This window comes from Lutjanus erythropterus, chromosome 6, assembly GCF_056507025.1.
Source record: "Lutjanus erythropterus isolate fLutEry1 chromosome 6, fLutEry1.hap2, whole genome shotgun sequence".
NCBI lineage: Eukaryota > Metazoa > Chordata > Actinopteri > Lutjaniformes > Lutjanidae > Lutjanus > Lutjanus erythropterus.
Window position 1 is genome coordinate 27047438 of NC_139322.1, and position 22360 is coordinate 27069797.

At 39.5% G+C, this 22360-nt stretch overlaps 1 protein-coding gene across 4 annotated transcripts in view; it reads left to right on the plus strand.

The window, feature by feature from the left end:
• kazna (kazrin, periplakin interacting protein a) overlaps positions 1-22360 on the plus strand; it is a 253476-nt gene that overhangs the window by 81580 nt on the left and 149536 nt on the right. For all 4 annotated transcript variants that reach the window (XM_084721454.1, XM_084721455.1, XM_084721453.1 and 1 more), the window contains exon 3: positions 1040-1226. In XM_084721454.1, the coding sequence (XP_084577580.1) occupies positions 1040-1226 (187 nt within the window). The remainder of the gene's footprint in view (positions 1-1039; positions 1227-22360) is intronic.

A 22360-nucleotide genomic window follows, 5' to 3' on the forward strand; every position in this document is an offset into this window, starting at 1 on the left:
CTTCAAAATGTTCAGCTTTAATGGAAATGCTTCAGTTCAGTACAATAGGCTGTGTTGGCATGTCATTTCCTATGTGTTGCCAAACCACAATTACAATCACAAAGACAAATAACAACAATAAAGTTCATAAAATAAAAGATAATGCAATAGGTCAATGAAATGTCTCACTGCCAGATTCCAATACCTTCCTGAACTTTAGCCAGACAAGTAAGGTAGACTGTTTTGTTTAACTTTTTTCAAACATTATAGCTTAAAAATGCAGAGGAATACCGTGCTGTGATACAGTGATGGATGCTTTGTTTGCATTAGTATTATTGTTTTCTCTCCACAACTGCCTCTTTGTCAAACTAATGATTTCCTTCCCTTTGTCCATGCGTCCATGGAGGGAGGTGCATGCAGTAAACACAGAGAGAGAAAAAGGAAAAGCCGCAGCATTTCACCGAAGTCTGTTTTCACAGGCTTAGTGACATTTCTTGTGTGTCACTTCAGTCAAATACACAATCCCAGAACCTTACAACAATATCTCCACAAGACAGCTGTGCTGAGGACCTCTGGCTTCCATGTGCTCACATGGTCTAGCTCAGTCCCCCCCATGACTTCCTCTGCAAATGGTACAGTCCATTTAAAAAGGTGCTTGTCATCTCTCAATGCTCTGTGTCCTTTCAACAGTCAGCTGCAGGGAGCACATTTCACAGGGGCAGTGCTGGCTCTCTAACACACACACTCACTCTTGTGCTGTTACGGAACTCTCAGACACACACACACACCCACATGACACACACACATACGCCACACACACACCATCTCCAGAGCGCACACTCCTCCCAGCAGATACACATTTCCCCTGAGCCGGATGCCTCTCTTTAAGGGAAAGGACAAACTGCTTTGAGGATTTAACTTGGCTTTCTCAAAGAAAAGGAGCGAGAACAGACAGAAAAGGGGAAGAGGAGGGATTTATTTGGGGACACCTTCCTTCACAGGATAATGGTCAACTTGTCAGCATGACACCTTGTCTGGATTCTCCTCTCCTCCTCCTCAGGCAAAAATCCTGAAAATGATGGATGACAACAAGCAGCTGGCCCAGCGCATCGATGGGGCCATTCAGTCCGCCAGCCAAGAGGTGACCAACCTGCGGTCAGAGCTGAGCGCCACCAGCCGCAGACTGGCCGAGCTGGGGGCAACTGACTCTGCCAGCATGCTGGAGACCCTGCAGCACAACCACAACGGTAGGAGAGCCGATCAGAGAGTGGAGTGAGACTGACTGTGTGCTGTGAGAAGCTACAAACATGTGCGGCGTGATGCAGCTGTGTGTAGTCTTGCAGTGCACATGTGTAATGGATGACGTCCGTGGGAATAAGTGCATATTTGAAAGTGAGTGAATGGATGAGTTGAACAAAAGAGGTGAAGGGTTTCTGCTGGCTTGTGTCCACTCTCAGTTTTCCCACAAATCCCCTCTCATGTTGAATAATTAACCTCATGAACCTTGAAGAGGGGGGTAGTGCTGCACTTTAGTGAGGGCAGAGTGGGTAAAGTTACAGCCTCTTTTCACTGTCGGGCACTCTCTGTCTGCTACTTCTCCCTTAACTGGGCAATGGATCTGTGTCTCTTGAGGAGGAAGGGAAAGGGGGCTGGTTTCAGGGTTGCCGTGGGTTACTGTTACCGAGAGATGTTTGAATGGCTGCCCAGTCTGTAGAATGCTGTCCTCTGCGTGTGTGTATGTGTGCCGCAGCTGCTCTGTTCGCCCTTTTCCAACTTTTTTGCTCTCAGTTTGACATAAAGATGGGTAACAGATGTGTGCTTTTGCGCTTGTGTACATGCATAAGCAGGGGGTGGCGTGTATTAGCATGTGTGCCCATGGGTTGTCATGTCCTTTCAACTTCTGGCGCACACATACTCTCACACTCTTGCTGTTTCCATAGCAGTCAGCTGGTACAGTGAGCTGTCTGATAGGATACGTTCCATCCCGGCTCTGGCAGCAGCCCTCCGCTTTGAAACCACATATCTCTCATACACTTCCGAGATCAAGCTCAGTGGAAGGTCTGCTCTATTTCCTCTTTCACATTCATAAGGAAAAACTGTTGCCTAACTTTCCCTTTAGTTATTTAGTCCTCGGTTGACCCCCGTAGTGTTTTTTAAAAGAGGAAAATGTGCCGTACACAGCTGGTCAGGAACAGTTTGGTCATGTGTCAGCATTGTTTTTCAATGGACTGTCCCTGTCGCTTTGTTTTTCAGTTAGTTCTCTCTGCTCGTGTGCATGTGTGCCTTGCGGTATCCCTTTAACCCTGATGCACGCTCACACTCCTGCTGTTTCCATAGCAGTGTGTGTGCCAGCGTGAGTGACGACAAGCATTCCTCTGGGAGGGTTTGAGCACTGATGTCATTGTCCCTTGTAGCTGTGTCTCTGCTCAGTTGAAATGATGTCTGGCGAGATGTGCATGTTCAGCAGTGGAATCACATTCATCTGTAGAAGAAGATTGATAAAACTCACGTAAATGCCACATTAACATCAGAAAAATATAGGGTTTCCATGGGTAGTGGAAATCCTTGATAACATTTGAAATTAAATGGTCTGTTTCAAAAGGATTTTGGATAAAGTGCTTGAAACTTATTGAAACTGTAATTGCATTACTTTAATGCTAAATCACTATCTGACTGAATAGTTCGCTTTTTAGCAGAGCTGCAACAGTTAGTCAATCAACTGATTAGTTGTCAACTATTAAATTAATCACCAACTATTTTAATAACCGACTAATCGTTTTCCAACAAATTTCTCTGATTTCAGCTATTCAGTGTGAATATTGTCTGGTTTCTTTAATCTTCAAGGACAGTAAACTGAATATCTTTGGATTGTGGACAAAACAAAACATTCTAGATGTCACATTGGGTTGGTGATCAACATTTTTACCATTTTTTGACATTTTATTGACCAAACAACAAATTGTTTAATCTAGAAAATTATTGACAGATTAATTGATAACAACAATAATCATTAGCTATTGTCTCAGCCTGGTTGTATAGGATGCCAGGTCTACTGGCAGACAGGTGACACATTTTGAACCATGGAAATTGTGTTTTCCTTTAATTTGTTACCCTTCTGTCTAATGTTATCACAAAACATAATTATGGTTGTTTACAGCACATTTAGCACAACTGTGAGGTCCTGCACCTTGAAAATTCTTGAAAAGTGCTTGAATTTGACTTTGGAATAGGCGTCAAAACCCTGAACAGACTGTCTGACTGTCCCATTCTTAAAACGTTTGCAGCGTGTCTGAAATGATTCACATTGAGAATCTGACACCTATCTGCAGATCTCTCTTGAGATGGATTTTGTCAGACATAATTGTCTAGAAACAGCGTGAAGTGCTTCTGAGTGCCCCTTTTTTCACCATCAGAAATGACACACATGTCCTTTTGATGCTTAAGATTATGGTAGCTGATTCTTGCCTTTGTTTACCCTGTATATCTTCCCACTGTCATTGTGTCTCTGTCAATAACTCTTTTTTTCCCACTTCACACCCACCTCTCGCTGTGTTTTTTTCATCCCCCTCTCTCTCCTCCTGGCTGTTCTTTACAAGCCCAGGGTGTATAATAGAAACGGCTGGGGATAGGGGGATTAGGTAATTTATCACCAGTGGCTGTGTTGGGAAGGGAGGTGTGTGCTAAGGGTCGCTGGTTCATCGCGCAGCCGGCAGAGTGGGAGTCCTAAGGGAAGCTGTGTTGGAGGCGCTACCTGGCACTTCACCACCAGCAGCACTAACCTTGCTAGCAGGCTAGCTTACCTTAATTGCATTTCTACTGCCTGGGGGGTTACATTTGCATGTCACATTCATCCCAGCAAGTGCAAAAATTATCTTTTTATTTGCATTACCTTTTTATAGGGGACTGTGGAGAGGTATACACATAAGATCCAACCTCCACCTATCTCTCTCAAACCATCTCGAACCCTGTCTATCCTCTGAGCTCACTAGTATCCTCGTGCAGTAGTTCATGAGGTTCCCCCTGGACTTAAATGGACTACATTTAGCTTTGTTGTGGTGCTGAGGGGCTGCTTATATAGAGAAATGCTGAGCAGCCATAAAACCAACTCAAAACCTGTGCCTGTGGCCCCAATTCATGCTGTTCTCATTCTCTGGGAGAGAATGTCATGTCCAGCTCCACTCTTGAAATCAGTAAGGTGAAAGAAAAGCCTACTCTGGTGTTCGTTCTACCATTTTTCTGCCACGTATATCTCTGTGGTTACCTTTAATAGAGGTATTTTTGAGGTGTCTTTCATTTTACTTTTAGAAGTTTTAACAATGGTTCTAATGGACAAGACAGTTTTTATACTAATTACGTCTCCTTTAGAATGAAATGCTTCTTACAGTCCATTTAAAAGAGGTGCATATAGGTGGAAAGCTATTCTATCTGCATTTCCAGTTTGTGTGTGACTTGCATAGTCAAACAATTATGTACAGTAGATCCACTGTGGTTACCTTGAGTAAATCTGGTGCAGCCAACACAGGGCTATTGCAAATTAAGTACCCAGACTTTTGTGTGTTTTTTTAATTTTTGTTTTCTACCCAGACAATCAACAGGAGTGTTAGAAATGGTGACATTCACGGGATGCATGCAGTAAAGGAAGCCCTGTGGCTACAATGAACCTTGGTTAAAATTCATAGCTGGTAAAAATTATTTAATAATTCTTTATGAGAGATTTATAAAATGAATAAAATTCACCAGCACTATCTATCCATTTTACTTGTTTACATTATTTTACACTTGAAAACAGTAGCAGACAGACAGACTTTCACATATCTTAAACACAGTTATCAGCAGTTTAACAAGGTCAGCTTAGAGGGTTTTCTAGAGCTTTCAGCTGTCAGCATCTCGGAGGGAGAAATCTGCTTTGTTGTCACGGTGATGGCTCAGTTGTCATCACATGAACTAGGATATTATCAGCAGTTTAATTACTGCTTTTCAGCACCACTAAAAATACATGCATATAACCATGTAATAAACACAACTGAAACATTCATGTTCTCTTTCTTTTCAATTTAAGATGAGTTTATCATGCTGTAACAGCAGGAAGACAACTTGCATGCTGGTTGCTAACATTTGCTCGCTAGCTACAGTAGCTACCATGTTATAATTCTGCTACTGCTCCAACCCATATATGACAAATATTTAGTTGAATGTCTGTTCCACTAGAAACTTACAAGTGTGTTCCACTGTGAGAACGGGAGTAGCAGTAACTAGCTAGTTAGGTAATTTTGTGAGCTACCCAGTAAATATTAGCCTGCCAGCATAGCTAGCCAGCTATCCTCAATTAATAATCTTCACTGTCTTAGTTAAATTATTTCTTTTAAGTTAATGAAACACAGACCCCCTCTCTTGCCCTATAAGATGCCCTGATACAGAAAAAAAACCTTTGTCTAACATCTAGTATTGTGGAAATCTTCACATTGTTGGTCACATTGTTGTGAATTAAAGCTGATTCAACCAGCCGGTGCAATACCAGAAGTGACATCCAATCTGAGTATTAACTGCCAAATTCTGTAAACTTTTTAAGCTGCACTAACAGAAAAGGTTAGCAAAACTTCATTTCTAAAGAGCTGGAACAAAAGGGACACTCACTCTGTTATACAGTCACAGCATTTAAACATGTAGAAGACTTTTCTTGTGAAAGAGCTGGATTCAAATCAGAGACATTGTGGTTTAATGTTTTCCCTTTTCATCTTTTATCACATTTGTTTTTATAATAATACAAACTAATTATTTAGATTATGTCACAGTTTTTAATTCACTATACAGCTAATGCTTACGCAGCTTTTAGAAGTTGTTTAATGTTTTGGTCAGCAGCTCCGCTTTACTTTGCTAGTGTTTAGCATCCTTGTTTACATAGAACCAGCAGTCCTTCATACTTAGCTGAATGTCACTGACTTGCATTTATAGATGTTATAAATGCAGGTTTTGGATAAAACACTGGATATTTTTTTTGCTGCTGACTGTATTCTACCCACCTCTCATGATGAATGATAATGTTTATTTATTCAGCATTCAAAGGTTATGAGAGAAGGTCAGTCCAACTTCATTTAGTGACTCACCCATTCTTGTGGTTGCGGGGAAGAGTATTTGAGCCAAGCGTGGTTGGTCAAGCATTCACAACATTATTGACTTCATTACTGCCTAAACACAAAGGGCATGCTTTTCCATCTGAAGCTCACCAAAAAGTTTTACACGATGTCAGGGTAATTATTTGAGTTAAACACGGATTTTATCCTCATGATAATTAAAAATACAAAAATATATTAATCTTCAAGGAAGGCTTATCCAGAAGATCAAGAATGAGTTAGGCCTATTATATCATTTAGCATGGAGGATTTGCTGTCTCTATACATCATTAATGAGCAGCCAGGCTCTGCATGTTAAAATGCTACTGAGACTACAGTCAGGTGGTGTTCTCTAATTCTGTTCACGAAAAAGCCTCCTTGGTCATTGACATTAGATATTAAACAGGATTAAGAATATCGGAGGCTATTTGTGTAAAAAGTAGTTGCTCCTTTAGAGGTGAAGAGAAGAGCAACGCAGACATGACAAGACTGCTCATGGTTTTAATACTATTAGCCAGGGCTTAAATTGAAATGAAAAAGGCACTAGTACTGCAGACCAGTATGATGTTTTTTATTTCTTTTACCCTCTATTTCACAAGCACCCTAAAGAAAGTGGGACGGCCCACACCTCATCTCTGATGGGCCCCATCTGCAGTCTTCAGATCAATACATTGATGAAAACGAAAGCAAAAGGCTAAACTTTTTTTTGCACCAGCTGTGCAAGAACCCTTACAATGGGCGAAGAGCAGCAAATTTATTTTCTGTACTTTTCAGTGCCAGACAGTTCAAAACCTCCTATAAAGATGCTCAGTTTTGACTTCCCAGTTTCATACCTCAGCCTTACTAAAGTAACATGGCATTTCAGTGAAATTATTTTGCTCTGTGATCGCAATTTTTATGCGTGAGTGCAGATCCTCTCTGCTCAGTGGGGCTCTCGTCATTCTGTGTACAGAGTTAACATTCATTTGTCAGTGTATTAGAGAGACACTACTCACACGATAAATGCTTCATTAACATTGAAAAGAGCTCGGACATTTATATTACCGCAGTGTACAGCATGAACACACGTGTGACATGCATTTTTAATTCCCTCTCTAACATGCAAATACAGCACCAGAGACAGAAAGAGCACTAGAATATTTTACTCAAGTAAAAGTATTGTTAATTTAAAGAAATTTTACTCAAGTACAAGTAAAATTGTTTGTGTAAAAAATGTACTTAGTTAAAAAAAAAAAGTAGCTCAGTTAAATTGTGCTGTATAAAGAAAAAATTGATGAAGATGTCATATGATAGATCTAAATTAAATTACAGAACAGACAAAATAAAGTGCCTTACCGTGTCAAAATACACACATCACCCAACACTCTGTGTCTAAATCAGCAATATCTTCCTTTTCTAAAGGCACTTTGTGGCCTGTGCCACAAACATATTAAAGTTAAAGAGAGCTGCACAGTTTTCACACTAAGTGTTGATGTTCTCCTCTGGAGAGTAAGTTTGACGTTTCACTCATCTGTCTGAACAGCAGTCTTTGAGTCTCGAACACTGCAGAGTCCTTCACAATCTGCTCTACATTCAACTTCTTTGCTCCTTCATTCTCAAAGCAGAATATAAGCAGTCCACTCAGCCCCTCTGTCCCACAGTGCTCCTCAAAGGTTTTAGTGGTTTTGAGCTGAAAGTCGAAGGGGGATTGTTGTTAGAAACAGAAGAAAAGCTTCAGACAACTTTACCAAAGGTTAAAGTTCCTCATACCATTTTAACACCAAGATTACTGCATGTATATAGGTTTGTTTTTAAATGTGGCTAAACCTGCTAAAAAGGGCTTTTATTGAGGCTAGAAGTCACAACAATGAATCCACCATGAGCATTAGCATGTAGAATGTTAGCCAGCTGCACCTGTTGATCACATATGATGGGTGTGTTTGAATCGGTCACTTAGTATGAAGGTGGATTCAACCTTTTTAAACCTTTGCTGAGGTACAGTAATACTTAACCCATTACGACATATTTCCTTGTTTTATTGCATTGTAGTGCTATTCCCAAACTCCATTCAGATTGCAACTGCACCTCTCACACCCCCTGACACTCAGCCTGTCAGCGCATACATTTAGACCATGTATGTTTTTGTTAGTGTCAGCTGAGTTCAGAGTGTCTCTTCTCTGAACATGAAACTCTCTGGACCTTTGCTCTCCTGCAGCCACAGACACGCCAGCAGCTTCTACTCTGCTACAGCTGCTGATTTCTTCTGTGCCATTATCACATGGTTTACCAAGATTATTATTTTTTGGGCTTTTACCATTACTTTTTGATGTGACTTTTGCTTTCCACAACTGTTTTCTTAAACATTTAGAGGATGTCATTCCAGTGCTTTCTTATCCACCAGACTGTTTGTATGTATGATTTTAATTTCCAAGTCATTATTAGAAAAAAATGCATATTACCTCTCCTCAAAGGCACCGACAGTTTTATAAGCACAGACCTGTAGTTGATTCATAACTTAAATATATGGAATAAAGGCTGGATTTGCATAATTTGGAAAAACACTTTCATATCTCAGCTATTTGAAAATGTCAACAGGCCTTTCGCATAATGTTCTACCCTCTTCAATTAGGGTAATGTATGCAAAAAGGGGTCTATGGCATGAATTTTGCTAGAGTTGCTTCAAATGTCACTGCTTTCTTTTTAGTATAAGTATGATTTGAGTGCTTGGTTTGTTACATTATACAGCATCCGTATTTATGAATACATATCCACAGCCCTGGAAATATATTGTGCTGAATAAATAATAATTATTTAGGTTTATTTCTCAAAATTCGAAGGAAATACCTATATTACTACCTATCAATGAAATATGACCTCACACTATTTTATATGTTAAAAAAACATTTTTGGTTGGGTGTTGGTTTCCAACACATTTCCAGATGCCAAAGCACCGAACATTTTATCTTTGCCTTTGCTGCATCAAGCCCTAGGGCAAAAAGATCATTTCCATCATTGTCTTCTTTTATTGTTAAGTTGCGGTCCTGTCAAAATCCCAGCAGACTAGTCATTCAAGTGCAGAATGTCCTCATATAGATTACAGGTTTTTCTATGAATTGCATTTCCTGCTGTCTTTTGTCTGTGCAGATGATGTCTGGAAACCCTGACATTTTGCAACATGCCATTACCTTTGTACCCTTTCACACTCCCTATCATTGATTTGATGAAGAGGGATAGGTGTAAAGCTGCTGTCACTCAGAGAGGCATTTGGTGCAGTGTGCCTGCTGGGTGTCTGAAAAACAAAGAAAGAAAAAGACAGGAAAGATATAACACAGGGTAATGCAGTCATAAAAGCCTGCAATGAATTACCTCAAGCTGTGAAAATGGCACCAAATCTCATTAGCGTTTTCTTTTTTTTGTTGTTGATGGAGATGGCTTTTGAATCCTTCTCTGTCTATGGCAATGAGAAACTTAATGACTTGTGTGAGGAAAAATGATAGTCCTCCTCAGGTTTCATGTTTATGGCACGTTTTATGGACATTTATTTGACAAAGTTACCCAACAGATGGTTGCTCGTGAAAACAGTCCTCAAAAGTGCAACAAAAATTGGAAACGCCACAATTGCCTTTGGCAAACTTCATTTAGCTCTTCTCCTGGCATCAGCTGCAGTAACTTTCCTAATGAATCCTGAGTTTAGGGTGAATCACCACCCACTGGAGGTAGTATTTCAAATGGAACGACCCATGTCGGTATAATTAATAAGGCTGAAACCCGAACATGTGGTTGAAGGTAGTAATTACTTGCCTATAAAGCATCTTAATGATGACTGATGTTAGTCTGTAACCATATGCTTAAAGGTCATTCATTTACATATACATGTAGTCATCAACTAAGTGAGAGAACCTTGTGAATTAAATTGATTACAACGTAGTATATACTCAAAATATGTAATGTGCTGCTACTTAGATGTGTTCACCACCATATTCTAGATGTGTATTCAAAGAGCTGACACACACGCATACACACACAACCCTCTGGGGACTTGTCATAAGTTATTGAGCAGAGGAGGAAAGCGTCAGCGGGCCTTGACTCGACATTCACAGTGGCTTTGTTTGACATTAACACAGTGTCAAAAAATCATGCAAGAATTTAGTGGAATCAGCTAATCTCATGAATTTAATGTGAATATACAGTATAAGTTCAAGTACAAGTTAATTCAGCTTAAAATTTCTTATATTTAATTTTAGAACACTTTAGAATATATAAACCTGAGTTCTTCTTACATGAAGTATTTTGACTTGAGATAATGAGCTGAGAAAAGAAACTTCCATCCACCCACCTTGAGCCCATGAAGCAGCTATTTCCAATCCAACAGGAACAGCTGCATCAACAAGTTCCTTGTGTGAAATTACAAACTGACTTGTCAAACTGAGAAAATGTAAAAGGAAATCAAATTTGTTTGTAACGTTCGACAGTGTGACTGCAGAGTGGTTGGTTAAACTTAATATCTTAAGCTTAATGGTCATGTTTTCTCAAGTACAGCTGGATTAATATTAAGTATATTTGACCAGAAAAGTTTATTAACTTTTCTTTTCAAATTCAATAAACTTAAAATTTTAAGGCAGACTGGACACTAGAGCTCCAATCAGTAATCAATTATGAATCTATTAGTAATTTAATTGCTAACTATTTTGATAATTGATAAAGAAAAATGTTTAAATTCTTTGACTCCAGCTTCTTAAATGTGAATATTATTCGGTTTCCTTACTCCTCTATTACAGTAAACAGAATGTCTTTGTGTTGTTGGCAAAACAAGACATTTTAAGATATCACTTTGGGAAACACTGATCAACATTTTTCACCATTTTCTGGCATTTAATAGACCAAACAACCTATCTTTGATTCTAGAAAATAATTGTTAGTTGCAGCCCTGCTGGATACTAACTTTTTTTTAATCTGAAACACCTTTTTTTTTTTTTTTTTTTTTTTCACAGTCAACTCTAATACTAGTTCACTCATACCCAACTACTACACATGTTATTTATTCTCCACCTGAAAAGACAATTTGATGCCCTTCATTGCATTTGTGTAGGTCAGGTCTGTGGCGTACAGTTGATGTTTTGGGTTGGTCACTGTATCCATTAATGAGTTTTGTGGCTCTCGGGTATGTAAATGAATGTTGCTCTCTGTCCTTCGGCCTGCCTTTCCTGAAAACGGATGCTAACAGCACTCTCACGCGCGACGGCAGATGGCATGAGCGAGTGTGCTTGCTAATCAGTGACATTGCACATATTCAGATGCCATGAAGTGCAAACGCTGAGCTGTGTCATGTCAAACTGTGGAAGTAGAGGATAACAGAGAGAAGGAAAAAAAAGTGCTCTAGTACAATGCAAATGTCACATTTCGCACTGAAAGACAGTCAAGAGAGGATCTGGGATATTCTGTGGCTCCTTGAAGGTGACAGGCCAGTTTAATGGATAGTGCACCATGTGGACAGACTACTGTGAACAATGATTAAAACTCTCATTAATTTGATGGAAAGCTTCATTAGTGGGTGATGGTGGGTGGTGGGCATCATTGTTTTTATACTGCATCCACTAGGATCCCCCATTAGTCTAGATGGCCTTCATTTTACATGTATGCCACAGGGCCCTGCTCAAACATATTAGAACAAACTTGCTCCTCCAGATAATGTGGGGTTGAGAATCATTTGTAACTGTATCGTTGCCAGTGATCCAGTGATCATAAAGGAAAAAAAATGGGAAATTAGAGCAGCTGAATCTCTGCAAGTCTACACTGCAATTACATCAGATGGGACTCTGGTGTAGAAATCTGCACAGTGGAGGCTGATAGGTTTGCTCTGTTGCCCCAGAGCATGGCTCCTAATAGGCTGAGATAGGAGATGAGGAGAGTGTGTGCTCGTCAGGCGCCGAGCCCCCCCAGTGACTTTTGAATGATGTGATGTGACAGAGACTAGGGGGGGAGAGGGAGGGCGCTGGGGAGGAGGGGGTTCACTGCAGGGCTTCCTAAGATTTTGTCAGCAATTATTCTCAATGAGGTGCAGTCAGACAATCGGCTGTGGCAGCAGCAATGATGAAATGACATTTCCTCTGTTCATCTCGCATTTCAGGCAGTGCTAGATTGAAAGGATGTGAGTTTAGCCTATTTCTGTCCTCTGATCCATTTCACTGAGGGTGATTCTGTGCAGTATACGCATGTGTTTGACCATTACAAAGTGCTGCATTACCATGTGGAGATCTTGACGTCATCCTTATATTATACCGCTCTGCAGGGCTCAGGTTAAGCCGAAGTATTTTATGTTTTCATTTGATTTTTAGGCTTAATACCATTACATACCAGTTAACCCCAAAATCAAAACTATATATTTTTGCTCTGGTCTGTAGTGCTGTTAATCCATCTAGATTGTTTTGGTGTTAAGTTTAAGATACAGGCCATAGAGATGTCTGTTTTCACTCTAATATAATGGAACTAGATGGCACTCTGCATGTGGTGCTCCAAGCACAAAAAAAAAAAAAAAAAAAAAAACATTTGAAAAACTCAGCAGCAATGTCTCTTTCCAGAAATCATTCCACAGACTTTGTTGCGAACAGTTTCATGTAGGAACTATTTTCTCTCTGCTGAACTATGTCTGCTAACTGTATCACTGCAGAAAGAAACATGCATCTACTCATGGCCAAGAGGTTACAGCTTAGCTGAGGATGAAAAGATTAGGTTAGGGTATCGTTTGGACTTGAATGACTCTGATTACATGTCCAGTTCTGCTTATTGATTTTGGTTCTAAATGATTTTTGATTGCGATTCTTTAAGGGACCAGGTCAGAGCAATAATTGCTTAGGCTAATTTACTGTAATGGTAGAGGAGTGTCCCATCCTTGTAAAGCATTTTCTAGCATGTAGATTGTTACAAGGCTCACACAATTTGTATTATTCACCTGCTAGTCAAGAAACTTAGCTGAGTAACTGAGAATATTGAAAGACTCATTCACAAGACTTTGGTAAGACAAATGCATGAGAAAAGATATGAAGATATGCATGCATTCAGCTTGCATGTCTGTAAACACAGACAGATATCCAGGTTAATATATGATACGTGTTTGCAGAACATGGCTTATTTAACAAGCACAAGTGAAATTAGTGTAGGAATGGATAAGCAGAATTGAAATTAAAATTCTTGGTTCTCGAATCTCGATTGTTCTCGATACCCAACCCTGGATGCCATTTTTAACATCCCATGCTGTTACAAGCACGAGCCTGTTGTCCATGAGCAGATGCACGCTTTCTTCTGCACGGTGATACGGTTGTATTCAGTAGTAATGTGAAACTGCTCACAACAAGGTCGGTGGATTATCTCAAGTAACCCGGTCATGATTTCAGCAAAAAGACATTGCTGTTAATTTTTTTTTTCAAATGCAGACAGCTCCGTGGTAGATATCTGCAAAACTCAGTAGCTCACACTAAAATTATCTAGATGGGTAAACAGCACTACAGGTTAGAGGAAAAATATGTATTTTTGACTTTGGGGTGAACTATCCCTTTAAATGTTGATATACTATACCATAAATTGAATTAATTCAGCTGTCAAGAGATAACTGTTTCATTAATGATATTTGATACAGAGCAATATTCATTTTCCTCAGGTCTGCTTCCACTACAGTGTTAATTTTGGATCCTCGCTCGGTGGTACACGGTGTGTGCAACCTAAGATGATAAGGGTATTTTGGGTGTAGGTATACCCGAATAGAATTACTGCATAGCTCTGCAGAGGCATTGGTTTGCCTCGCAGCATTCTCAGACGTACTGGTCTTGGGTCGGATTTCTCCTTGCACACATCCCACTGCAACCGTTTAGGAGCTGACAAATAGAGTGCGATCTCGGATCAGTGATTCTGTAAAGCCTCCACTCTACTGTGTCACACCAGCTCACAAGGACCAGTCAAGGGAGCTGTGAAGGTGTTTCAAAGTTTTTGTGAGACATTGCCCTGAAATTGCTACATCGCTCTTGGAAAAGGGCACAGGATGTTATGTTCTTGGCCCAAGCCAATGACATTCAATGTTTACAGAGAAGGATCGGTGGGAGTGCAGAGGTACTCATGCACAGCAGGCACTAACGTAGCTATCTGAGTATTAAAACACTCCCGTCGACCTCCCACATGTTGTACTTGATTTGCTGCTTGGAATGATGCCCTTAAATCTTGTTGATGGAGTCTGGATAAGTTTACTACTGAGGTATACCAATAACAGTTTCCTTCCTCTGCTGATGCTTTTTCTCTGATATAATTAAGGTGCTGATCATGTTAACTTTGGGATGGCTTTGGTTTTAAGTCCTGCCATTGAGTTAGAGGTTACAAGAGAGATTTTGGGATTATAGTCTGGTAGGTTTTTTTTTTGTCTGTACTCGAGGACAGATTTTTGTGTTTTGTAGGCGTCACTCTCTCTTAAAATGTGATCACATGGGACATTTGTGCTTAAACAAAATATGCAGCTGTGAAAGTTGCCAGTGACAGAGCCAGGGGTCACTGGGTGCAGACACATTACATCATCATTCTTATTGCTATGCAACACAAGGTTTGATAACTGTCCAAGTTGTATTAGCTAGCGTACCATACACTTTAAGAGTTTTAGAAGACTTTGAAAAGACTTAAGTCTGACACTCCGAGTTCACTATTACAAGGCTACAGCTGGATTCCCACTATGCTTCCATCAAACCATATAAAAGGTAGAGCCAAAGAATGACAAACTCACATTTCACATTCAAGGTTCAACTGTAATGGTTTAATGGTAGTTCAGAATACTTGGACAAAGTTAATTTTACTTGCCCCTATACACACTGGGCCTCAGGCAAGAGCATTTTCATATTCTTATTTTAAATTTGTCTTACTTTTTTGTGTATGTAACATCAGGTAACTGTGTAAATTATCCACCTGTGCATATTTCAGTGCACGTGCATGAGACTTGTAAATTAGCATAATTAACGCCCTAATAATACCATATATGGCTGTGCTTCCTGCCCCATATGTGAAGAAGTATTCATATGAAAATGACTTCATTAAAAAAATAATAATGATAATATTTTTTTTTTTAAAAAAGAAAGAAAGACTTGCTACAGTAAAGGGCTGTCATCAACTATAGTGGGAGGAGGGGGATAAGGGGAGGTTTTCACCACGAGGATTAATGACAGAATAAGTGAGGGTGTTCGCCTGGACAGACTTCATAAACCTGCATGTGCAGACAGACGACCAATACACCAGACAGCAGGTAATAATAGATCATTTAATGAATGATGATTGGGTTTATATGTAAATGTACAATTTTATTATAATTTGAAATGTAGTCAAACAGGATAATGTCGACAAAATTATGAAGTGTAATTTCTTTTTCAAACTCAAAATATCTTTAAACCAATGAAATATACCACTTCTGTTCATAAGAGTGGTACTTGCATGAGGCCCATTGCTTTCTTTATTAGCAGTTGTCATGTTTATTCTAGGACTACGACTATAAAATGTCAGAAATTAGTGAAAAATGTTTATCCCAATGTGATGTTTTTTAATGTCTTGTTTTGTCAGCCTAAACCCAAAGATATTCAGTTTAATATCACATGATAATGAATGAAGAAAAGCAGGAAATCTCTATATTTGAGAGGCCAAAATCGGCTTTTTTTTTTGCCATTTTGCAAGAAAAAATACTTATGTTTTTCCTTGTCCTGGGCAAGCAATTGAGCCCTGATTATTGAATGTACAAAGGAAGGGAAAAGATCAAATTAACTCTTAAAATACTCACAATATCAAACTAATTATTTCTAATTCAGTGTTTATTATTCCTATTCTCTCTTATAACTCCATATAGGTTCACCTGAGATCTACAGAGAAACAGTGAAAGAGACACTCAAAGTAACTATTTACTTATTAGCAAGCTATAGAATCCTAATCCAGAGATCTAGAGCGAAAGAGCTGAAGTAACAAAGGAGATAACTATTGAAAATAATTGCTTAGAGAAAGTTTGTGATTGCTTTTCTTACTTTTGATGAAACAGAGAGTCAAAGAATGGATGTAAAAATGTGACATATCTTGACTAAGAAGGGAGTGCATTTATGGTTTGCCAATTTCAAAGTTTCCACATGATAAATCAAAGCTAAATTTGAGACATTTTCTACTTGGAGGAGTTCCCAGGAGTGTTGCTCTAATGTGATGTGTCCTTTGTTTGAAAGACACCAAAATATTGAAAGAAAAAGTAGAAATTGACAAGGACACAGATTCACAAAACTGATTTACTTTTCATCTATTTCTTGTTATCTTGCCTCTGGTTTTCTTTTCTAATTATCATAGCAGCAATCAGCTTACACGCACACAATGCTGTTCCTCTGTCTGTTCTGGTCAGTTAGTCAGGCCTGGCTGTTGTGAATATGAGTGATCATCCAGCCCTACAATTGTCCGTCTATCAGCATGCAGGCTGTCCGGCCAGCTGGTGCCTGCTGGGTTGGAGAGGCAGATTGGGCAAGCCTGGAAGTCACGGCGGTGGCAGGTGGGCCCCGCCATCAGGTACCGTAATGCCCGCTGGCACAGACGGGGCCGTCTCCGAGCGGCGTGATGGGGAAGGGACAGGACATGTGTGGTGGCGGAGGAGAGAGGGAGGCAGGCATCTTGAGCCATGTGTATGCCAACCCTGACAAATTGGATAAAGCCCCCAGTGGATAGGAAGGGCAGTGCCAGTGTGAGGCTGACATATGAAGAAGACTGGCACAGTGGGTGGAGTGGGCAGAGGGTGGGAGGGGTGAGGGTGGCGGAGAGCAGATGTGTGTGTCACCACAACCCTGGTATCATGCTGAAGGAGAGAAGGCATTACTTTACGCAAACGGACGTCAACAGACTCTTTATGTCTCTGTATGTGTGTGTGTGTGTCGCTGTATGTGTGTGTGTGTGTGTGTGTGTGTGTGTGTGTGTGGATGTGTGTGTACGAAAGACAGGACCTGCCCTTCTATAACAAGGCTAAAAAAATAACTGCCAGTTTTTCACACGTACACAGTGTCTGTCTGGGAATACTCTTCATCCTCTACCTCATTAGTTTTTTCACATGTCATAAACCACATTTTTTGGCTTTCTGCTCCTATTACCGAGTATGAAAAATGACTTGAAAGTCATATTTTATCTGCTGATGCATTTATGCTTTGATAATGGCCACAGACTTGCAGTGTCAGGTTAGTTGCACTGTTTATTCCATCAGAATAAGAGACCACACAGCATATAACAATCTGTGGAGGAGCTGTTTAGCCAATGAGTTGTGTTGCCTGAAGGTACATTACTTAGAAACTTGCCTGTCAAATAGAATTTGGCAACATTGCGTTGCCTAAAAACTGAAAACTGTCATGGTAACAGGCAAAACATCATATTTACTTCAAAATACAGGTGGCTTTAAACTGAATTAAATACTCCTAACACATACTGTTGGAATCTCACTGCTTGGTAATATTGTTTTGAGTAGTGTCTGTGTAAAGGTTACCATATTTTAAGGGTGTCATGATAATTTAGTAGTCAATACTAGTAAACGAGAATAAAATTCAGCTATTATGGCTTTTCAGTACCATCTCAAATAAAACTCTTCTGAGCATCTTGGACAAAAGTCTGCCAAAAATCACTGTCAGGAGAGTGTGTTGCCATGTCTGGAAATTGATGCAAAAGTGATTTCTGCTTAGATATTAAGTCTGTTGTTTTCTTTAATCTAAGTCTGCTGTTATATTTTAACAATTAATGTGAATAAAACAGTAGTACACATCTGTAGGTTTATACTATATTTTTTAGCCTAGTGTTCGGTTGCACAGAGTAGAAAAGGAGGATTTAACCTTGTGCTTTGAACACTGATCAGCAGAGCGCACTGGATGCGCTGCTGTGTGCCCTGCTGCAGCCAGCATGTGTGTGTGTTTGACTGGGAAGTAGACAGAGAGAGGATAAGGAATGTGGAAAGGAGGACTATTGCACACAGTGTTTCTGGGAGTCATTGATACTCACTCTGAACGCCGCTTTGTCACTTGACCCACCCGTTGTAGCCCATGTTTTTTTTTCTAGAAAGTCGATGTTTGGCCTTTTTCTTACAGGTTTGTGGGTTCTGCACCTCCTTGATTGCAAGAACCCCTTTATTCCACTCCCCAGCACCAATATGAATGAGAGAAACCTTACCCATCACGATTTAAAAACTGAAATCACTGCCATTTAAGATCTATATTAAATTGTATCTCCAGTCCTCAACTGGAAGGCATCGGAGCGGAAAAACTGAGACCCGCCCACATGACTCCTATCATCCAGCCATAGTACTACTCTTACCACTTTGCTTTGTGCTACTTACAGTTTCTTTTTCTATCCTTTAAATAAGTTACAGCATCTCACTCTCAAACATGTTCTTTCCTGATATCGAACAAGCCAAACCAACCGAGGGAAGGCTAACTGTGGATAGCTGTGGAAGAAATTGCAGGTGTGCATTCAGTATTTTGCATCATTACATCAGATCTTCATTAGCAAGCTGAAGCAAAATTGCTCGTTTACAGTAAACTAAAGCAATTACAGTTTTCTTGCAGTTGGTTTCACCTCAGAAAAGTGAAGATTAACCGAAATGTTTCTCCTGAGGTGCGAAGACCAACTTGTTCTTGTTTGTCCTGTGGGTTTGTCATATCTGAGGATTTGTTCATTAAAATTGACAACTGGTTTGCAAAAATCAAAGAAAGCTGGGTCTCAGTGGTCTTGTTGGCAGTCTGTATTTGCCTTATCCCACTTAAGAATCTGTCCTGTCATGGTCTTTAGTTTTATTAATCAGAATAATACAATGACCAACTCCATAGCTTATTGTGGCCTTCGTTATGTAATGAAGACGTTACACAGTTAGTAAGATGATATTAGATGATATATTGAGAGCAATCTGCAGTCTCTCTGCATTGTAAATCAAGTTGAACTGACATTGATTATCTAAACTGCTGGTCCAGAGACCATATAACAATGCAGGCAGTGTGGACGGCCTCTAAGACTCAACAAGCGAGGGTGTTAGTTTAGGGGTCGATGCATCTGAAGGCATCTCACTGAGCTCACGTGACCCTTGACCGTGGACCACATGACCTCCAAATAGAGGATGTGATGTCCTCGCGCATTACAAAGTGTTCAATGCTTCACCATGCCTGTTTAAGGCCCATCGAATCTTTATCAGCAGGAAGCTGAGCAGATGTCTTATCAATAGGCAGCAGAAAAGGAACAGAGGAGTCACTGCTACCAAATGTTTCTTTTGTAAGCTGTCACCCAAAGAAAGAGCCTAACCTTCTCTTTTCAAACCATTGTTTACAAGGCTGAAAGCAAAAGAATGAAATTTGTTCTCATTTTTTGATGTTCCTAGTGATCTATGATGTATTTGAGACATTTGCCCTTTTCATTTTGTTGCTGATGTTGTTTCTTGCCTTATTGATTTTTTATTCTTTTGTCCTTTCAATGTGTTTAATTTGGTAAACTGGTAAATGTGTGCTAGGTGATAAGGATGTGACAGTATATCAAATATTGTGATAAAAATTGTGACGATATCTACTGTGATATTACATCGTTACAATCTCTTGGAACCTCACGATTGAAGACCCTTCAATTTTGATTCCGAGGCTATGATGCACTTAAAAAATGATTACTGATGCATCTTGTTAAGCTTTTAAGTCAGCCGTCCTCACAAAAACTCAAAAAGTAGCCTAGTTTAGAAAATAAAAATGACCCACATTTATGTTTTGCCTGTCACCATCCAATTGGTTCAGCTGTAAAGAACGTACAGCCCGTCTTACAGGATTGTTACAGGCGATCATAATGTCGAGATTTTGTTCTAAATTTCTGATTACTGAGTTTTCTGCATTGACTCATAATCTTTCAAGGGAGAATAGAATGCATCTTATACTTATTGATTATCTCCCCATTCCTTGTCATGGCTGCTACATTTATTTTATTTTATTTTATTAAAGATTGAAAGCAAGCAAATTTTATTCAAACAAAAAATGCTGTACAGGTCAGATGTATTATTTAATATTTGGCTGTTTTTTTCAAGTTGTCATTTTTTTTTATAAAAACATCGCAAAAAATATGCTATTGTGGACGTATCATGGTATTACATACCATAGTTTTAGGTATCATTGCATCTCTTTAGTTTATCTATGATGTTTTCAAGACACCTGTCATTTTGACCTCCTTGCTGATGTTGTTTCTTGTCTTCTTGATTTTCTATATCTATTTTTATCCTTTATATCACTTTTTATCACTTTTAGTTTGGCAAACTCCTGAATGTGCACTAGGTGACATTTTAGCAGGATTACTGGGCCATAAGGTGAAACTGTGGGGGTATAACAGAGTTCACTCTGAACACCACTGATATAATGATTACTTTGCTCATTGCTGGGATTTCTGCCATTCAGAATTGCACAGTCTGGCTCAGAGTCTTGTAAACAAACCCCCACATAGTTGTATTTTCAACTTCTCAAACAGTTGGAGGATGGTGATATAAGTGTGTGACTAGCATTGTAACACCTTTTTTTCTCAAGACAAATTAACTTATGGTTAAAAGTTCTATTTGTTTCACCTCTTCACAAAGTATTTCTGTTGCACTTTTGCAGTCGTTTACTAGTTTACTCATTACGTTGTATAGATTTACCTTTACCTGACCTGTGAATGTTGCATTTCCTTGGTTGCAGACAGACACCCAAAACGCTGCAAATTACTTACTAAAAACTCAAGCCATGAAATGTCTCTTTCCCCAGAAAGCCTCTAAAATGTTGTGGCAATACTTATTTGTATTTTAGAAGTTGGTTCTTATCTGAGTCATAACAAAGGGACAGGCACTGCCAGCTGCTCTGTCAGTCTAGAAGTAGTCATGACACTTCATCTCTCCTGAGCGAAGAAGCTTTGTCTCGTATCCCCGATCCAAACAAGGAGAGTTCAGCCAGAGTTCAAAAGGAAGTTGAGAGGGAGAGTGAGGTTTTCGCTTCCCCCTGTGTCAGTTACTCCCCACCTGGAAAGAGAAGTGTTTGGTTTGACAGGTGGTAGGTTGCAGATGTTGTATGTGGGGGAGACTTTTCTTTCCACCAGCCTCTTGTTTGAAACAAGTATGCTGTAAAGGAGGGCTTGGCATCTTTCAGGGAATATCAAGAGGGATCTTTGACTCAGCTGGCCCTGGAGGAACACTTTGACCTGATTGTGAAGAAATGTTGTACAATCCATCTGGCCAATGGAAAACCCACTTGATACAGCTTTAAAATAAAAAAAAAACATTTAGAAATGGTACTCAGTGATCAAAACAGCTCTTGTTATGTTGGAGAGATCCAGATGATAAATTGAGGGAAGAAAAAGATGACAGCATGATAAGTTAAAAAAAAAAATGTTAAAAGCAATTCATTGGGACTCTGTGTGGGCTGCAAGACTCAATTCGAGTTAACTTTGATAAGGTTAACATGGACCTGGTGGCTTGAGGCCATTCAGCGAGGCTCATTGTTGTGTGTATGGATGCCCACAACACACACGCACACACACACATATAAAGTGAGCCTTGCTGGGTTATTTGCTCTGTGCAGTGAGTGATCCATGTGTTGGCATGCTCTGTGGCCATTAATTGATGTGGCTGGCTGTGTAGACAGAATTGATTTCTGGTACAGGCCATAAAGCACAATGCTACAGCTTTTCACTGTCAGAACCTACAAGGCCATTACCTTGAGAGGAAGTTGATGATGCCACTGTTGAAGAGATTCATGGATAATGTAATGGATATAGAAAAAACAACTTTATTCCACAATAACTTACTGGGCTATTGTGCCCCTGTTGTCCCAACTCTTATTTCTACTGTGGCAACATAGCAGTCTTGTATGAATGTATATTGGGCAATCATCTTGATAACAATAAGTAGTTTCAACCAAACTATCTCCCTCTCAAAGAACAGTTCCACTACACATCAAATCATTTATATTCCTGCTTTACTAACTGAAGTGGTTATGGTGGAGACACCCAAAACATTTTTGTCCTTTTTGTTTTTGTATCTTTCTTGCGTTGTTATTTATCTTGTGCCCCTGACTGCAAGTCAAGTTTCCTATTTTGACTGAACTGAAACTAAACTGAAAGGAGGTGATGTGTTCTGTCAGACAGTTAGTAAATATAACAAGTATAAAATAAGTATAAACTTCCCTGTTGAGTTTTTGACCTCTAGTAACATTATGGAGTAGGGCTAGATGATGTGGTTTATAAATAATATCAAGATATTTCTAGGCTATGCCACCATATACGATATG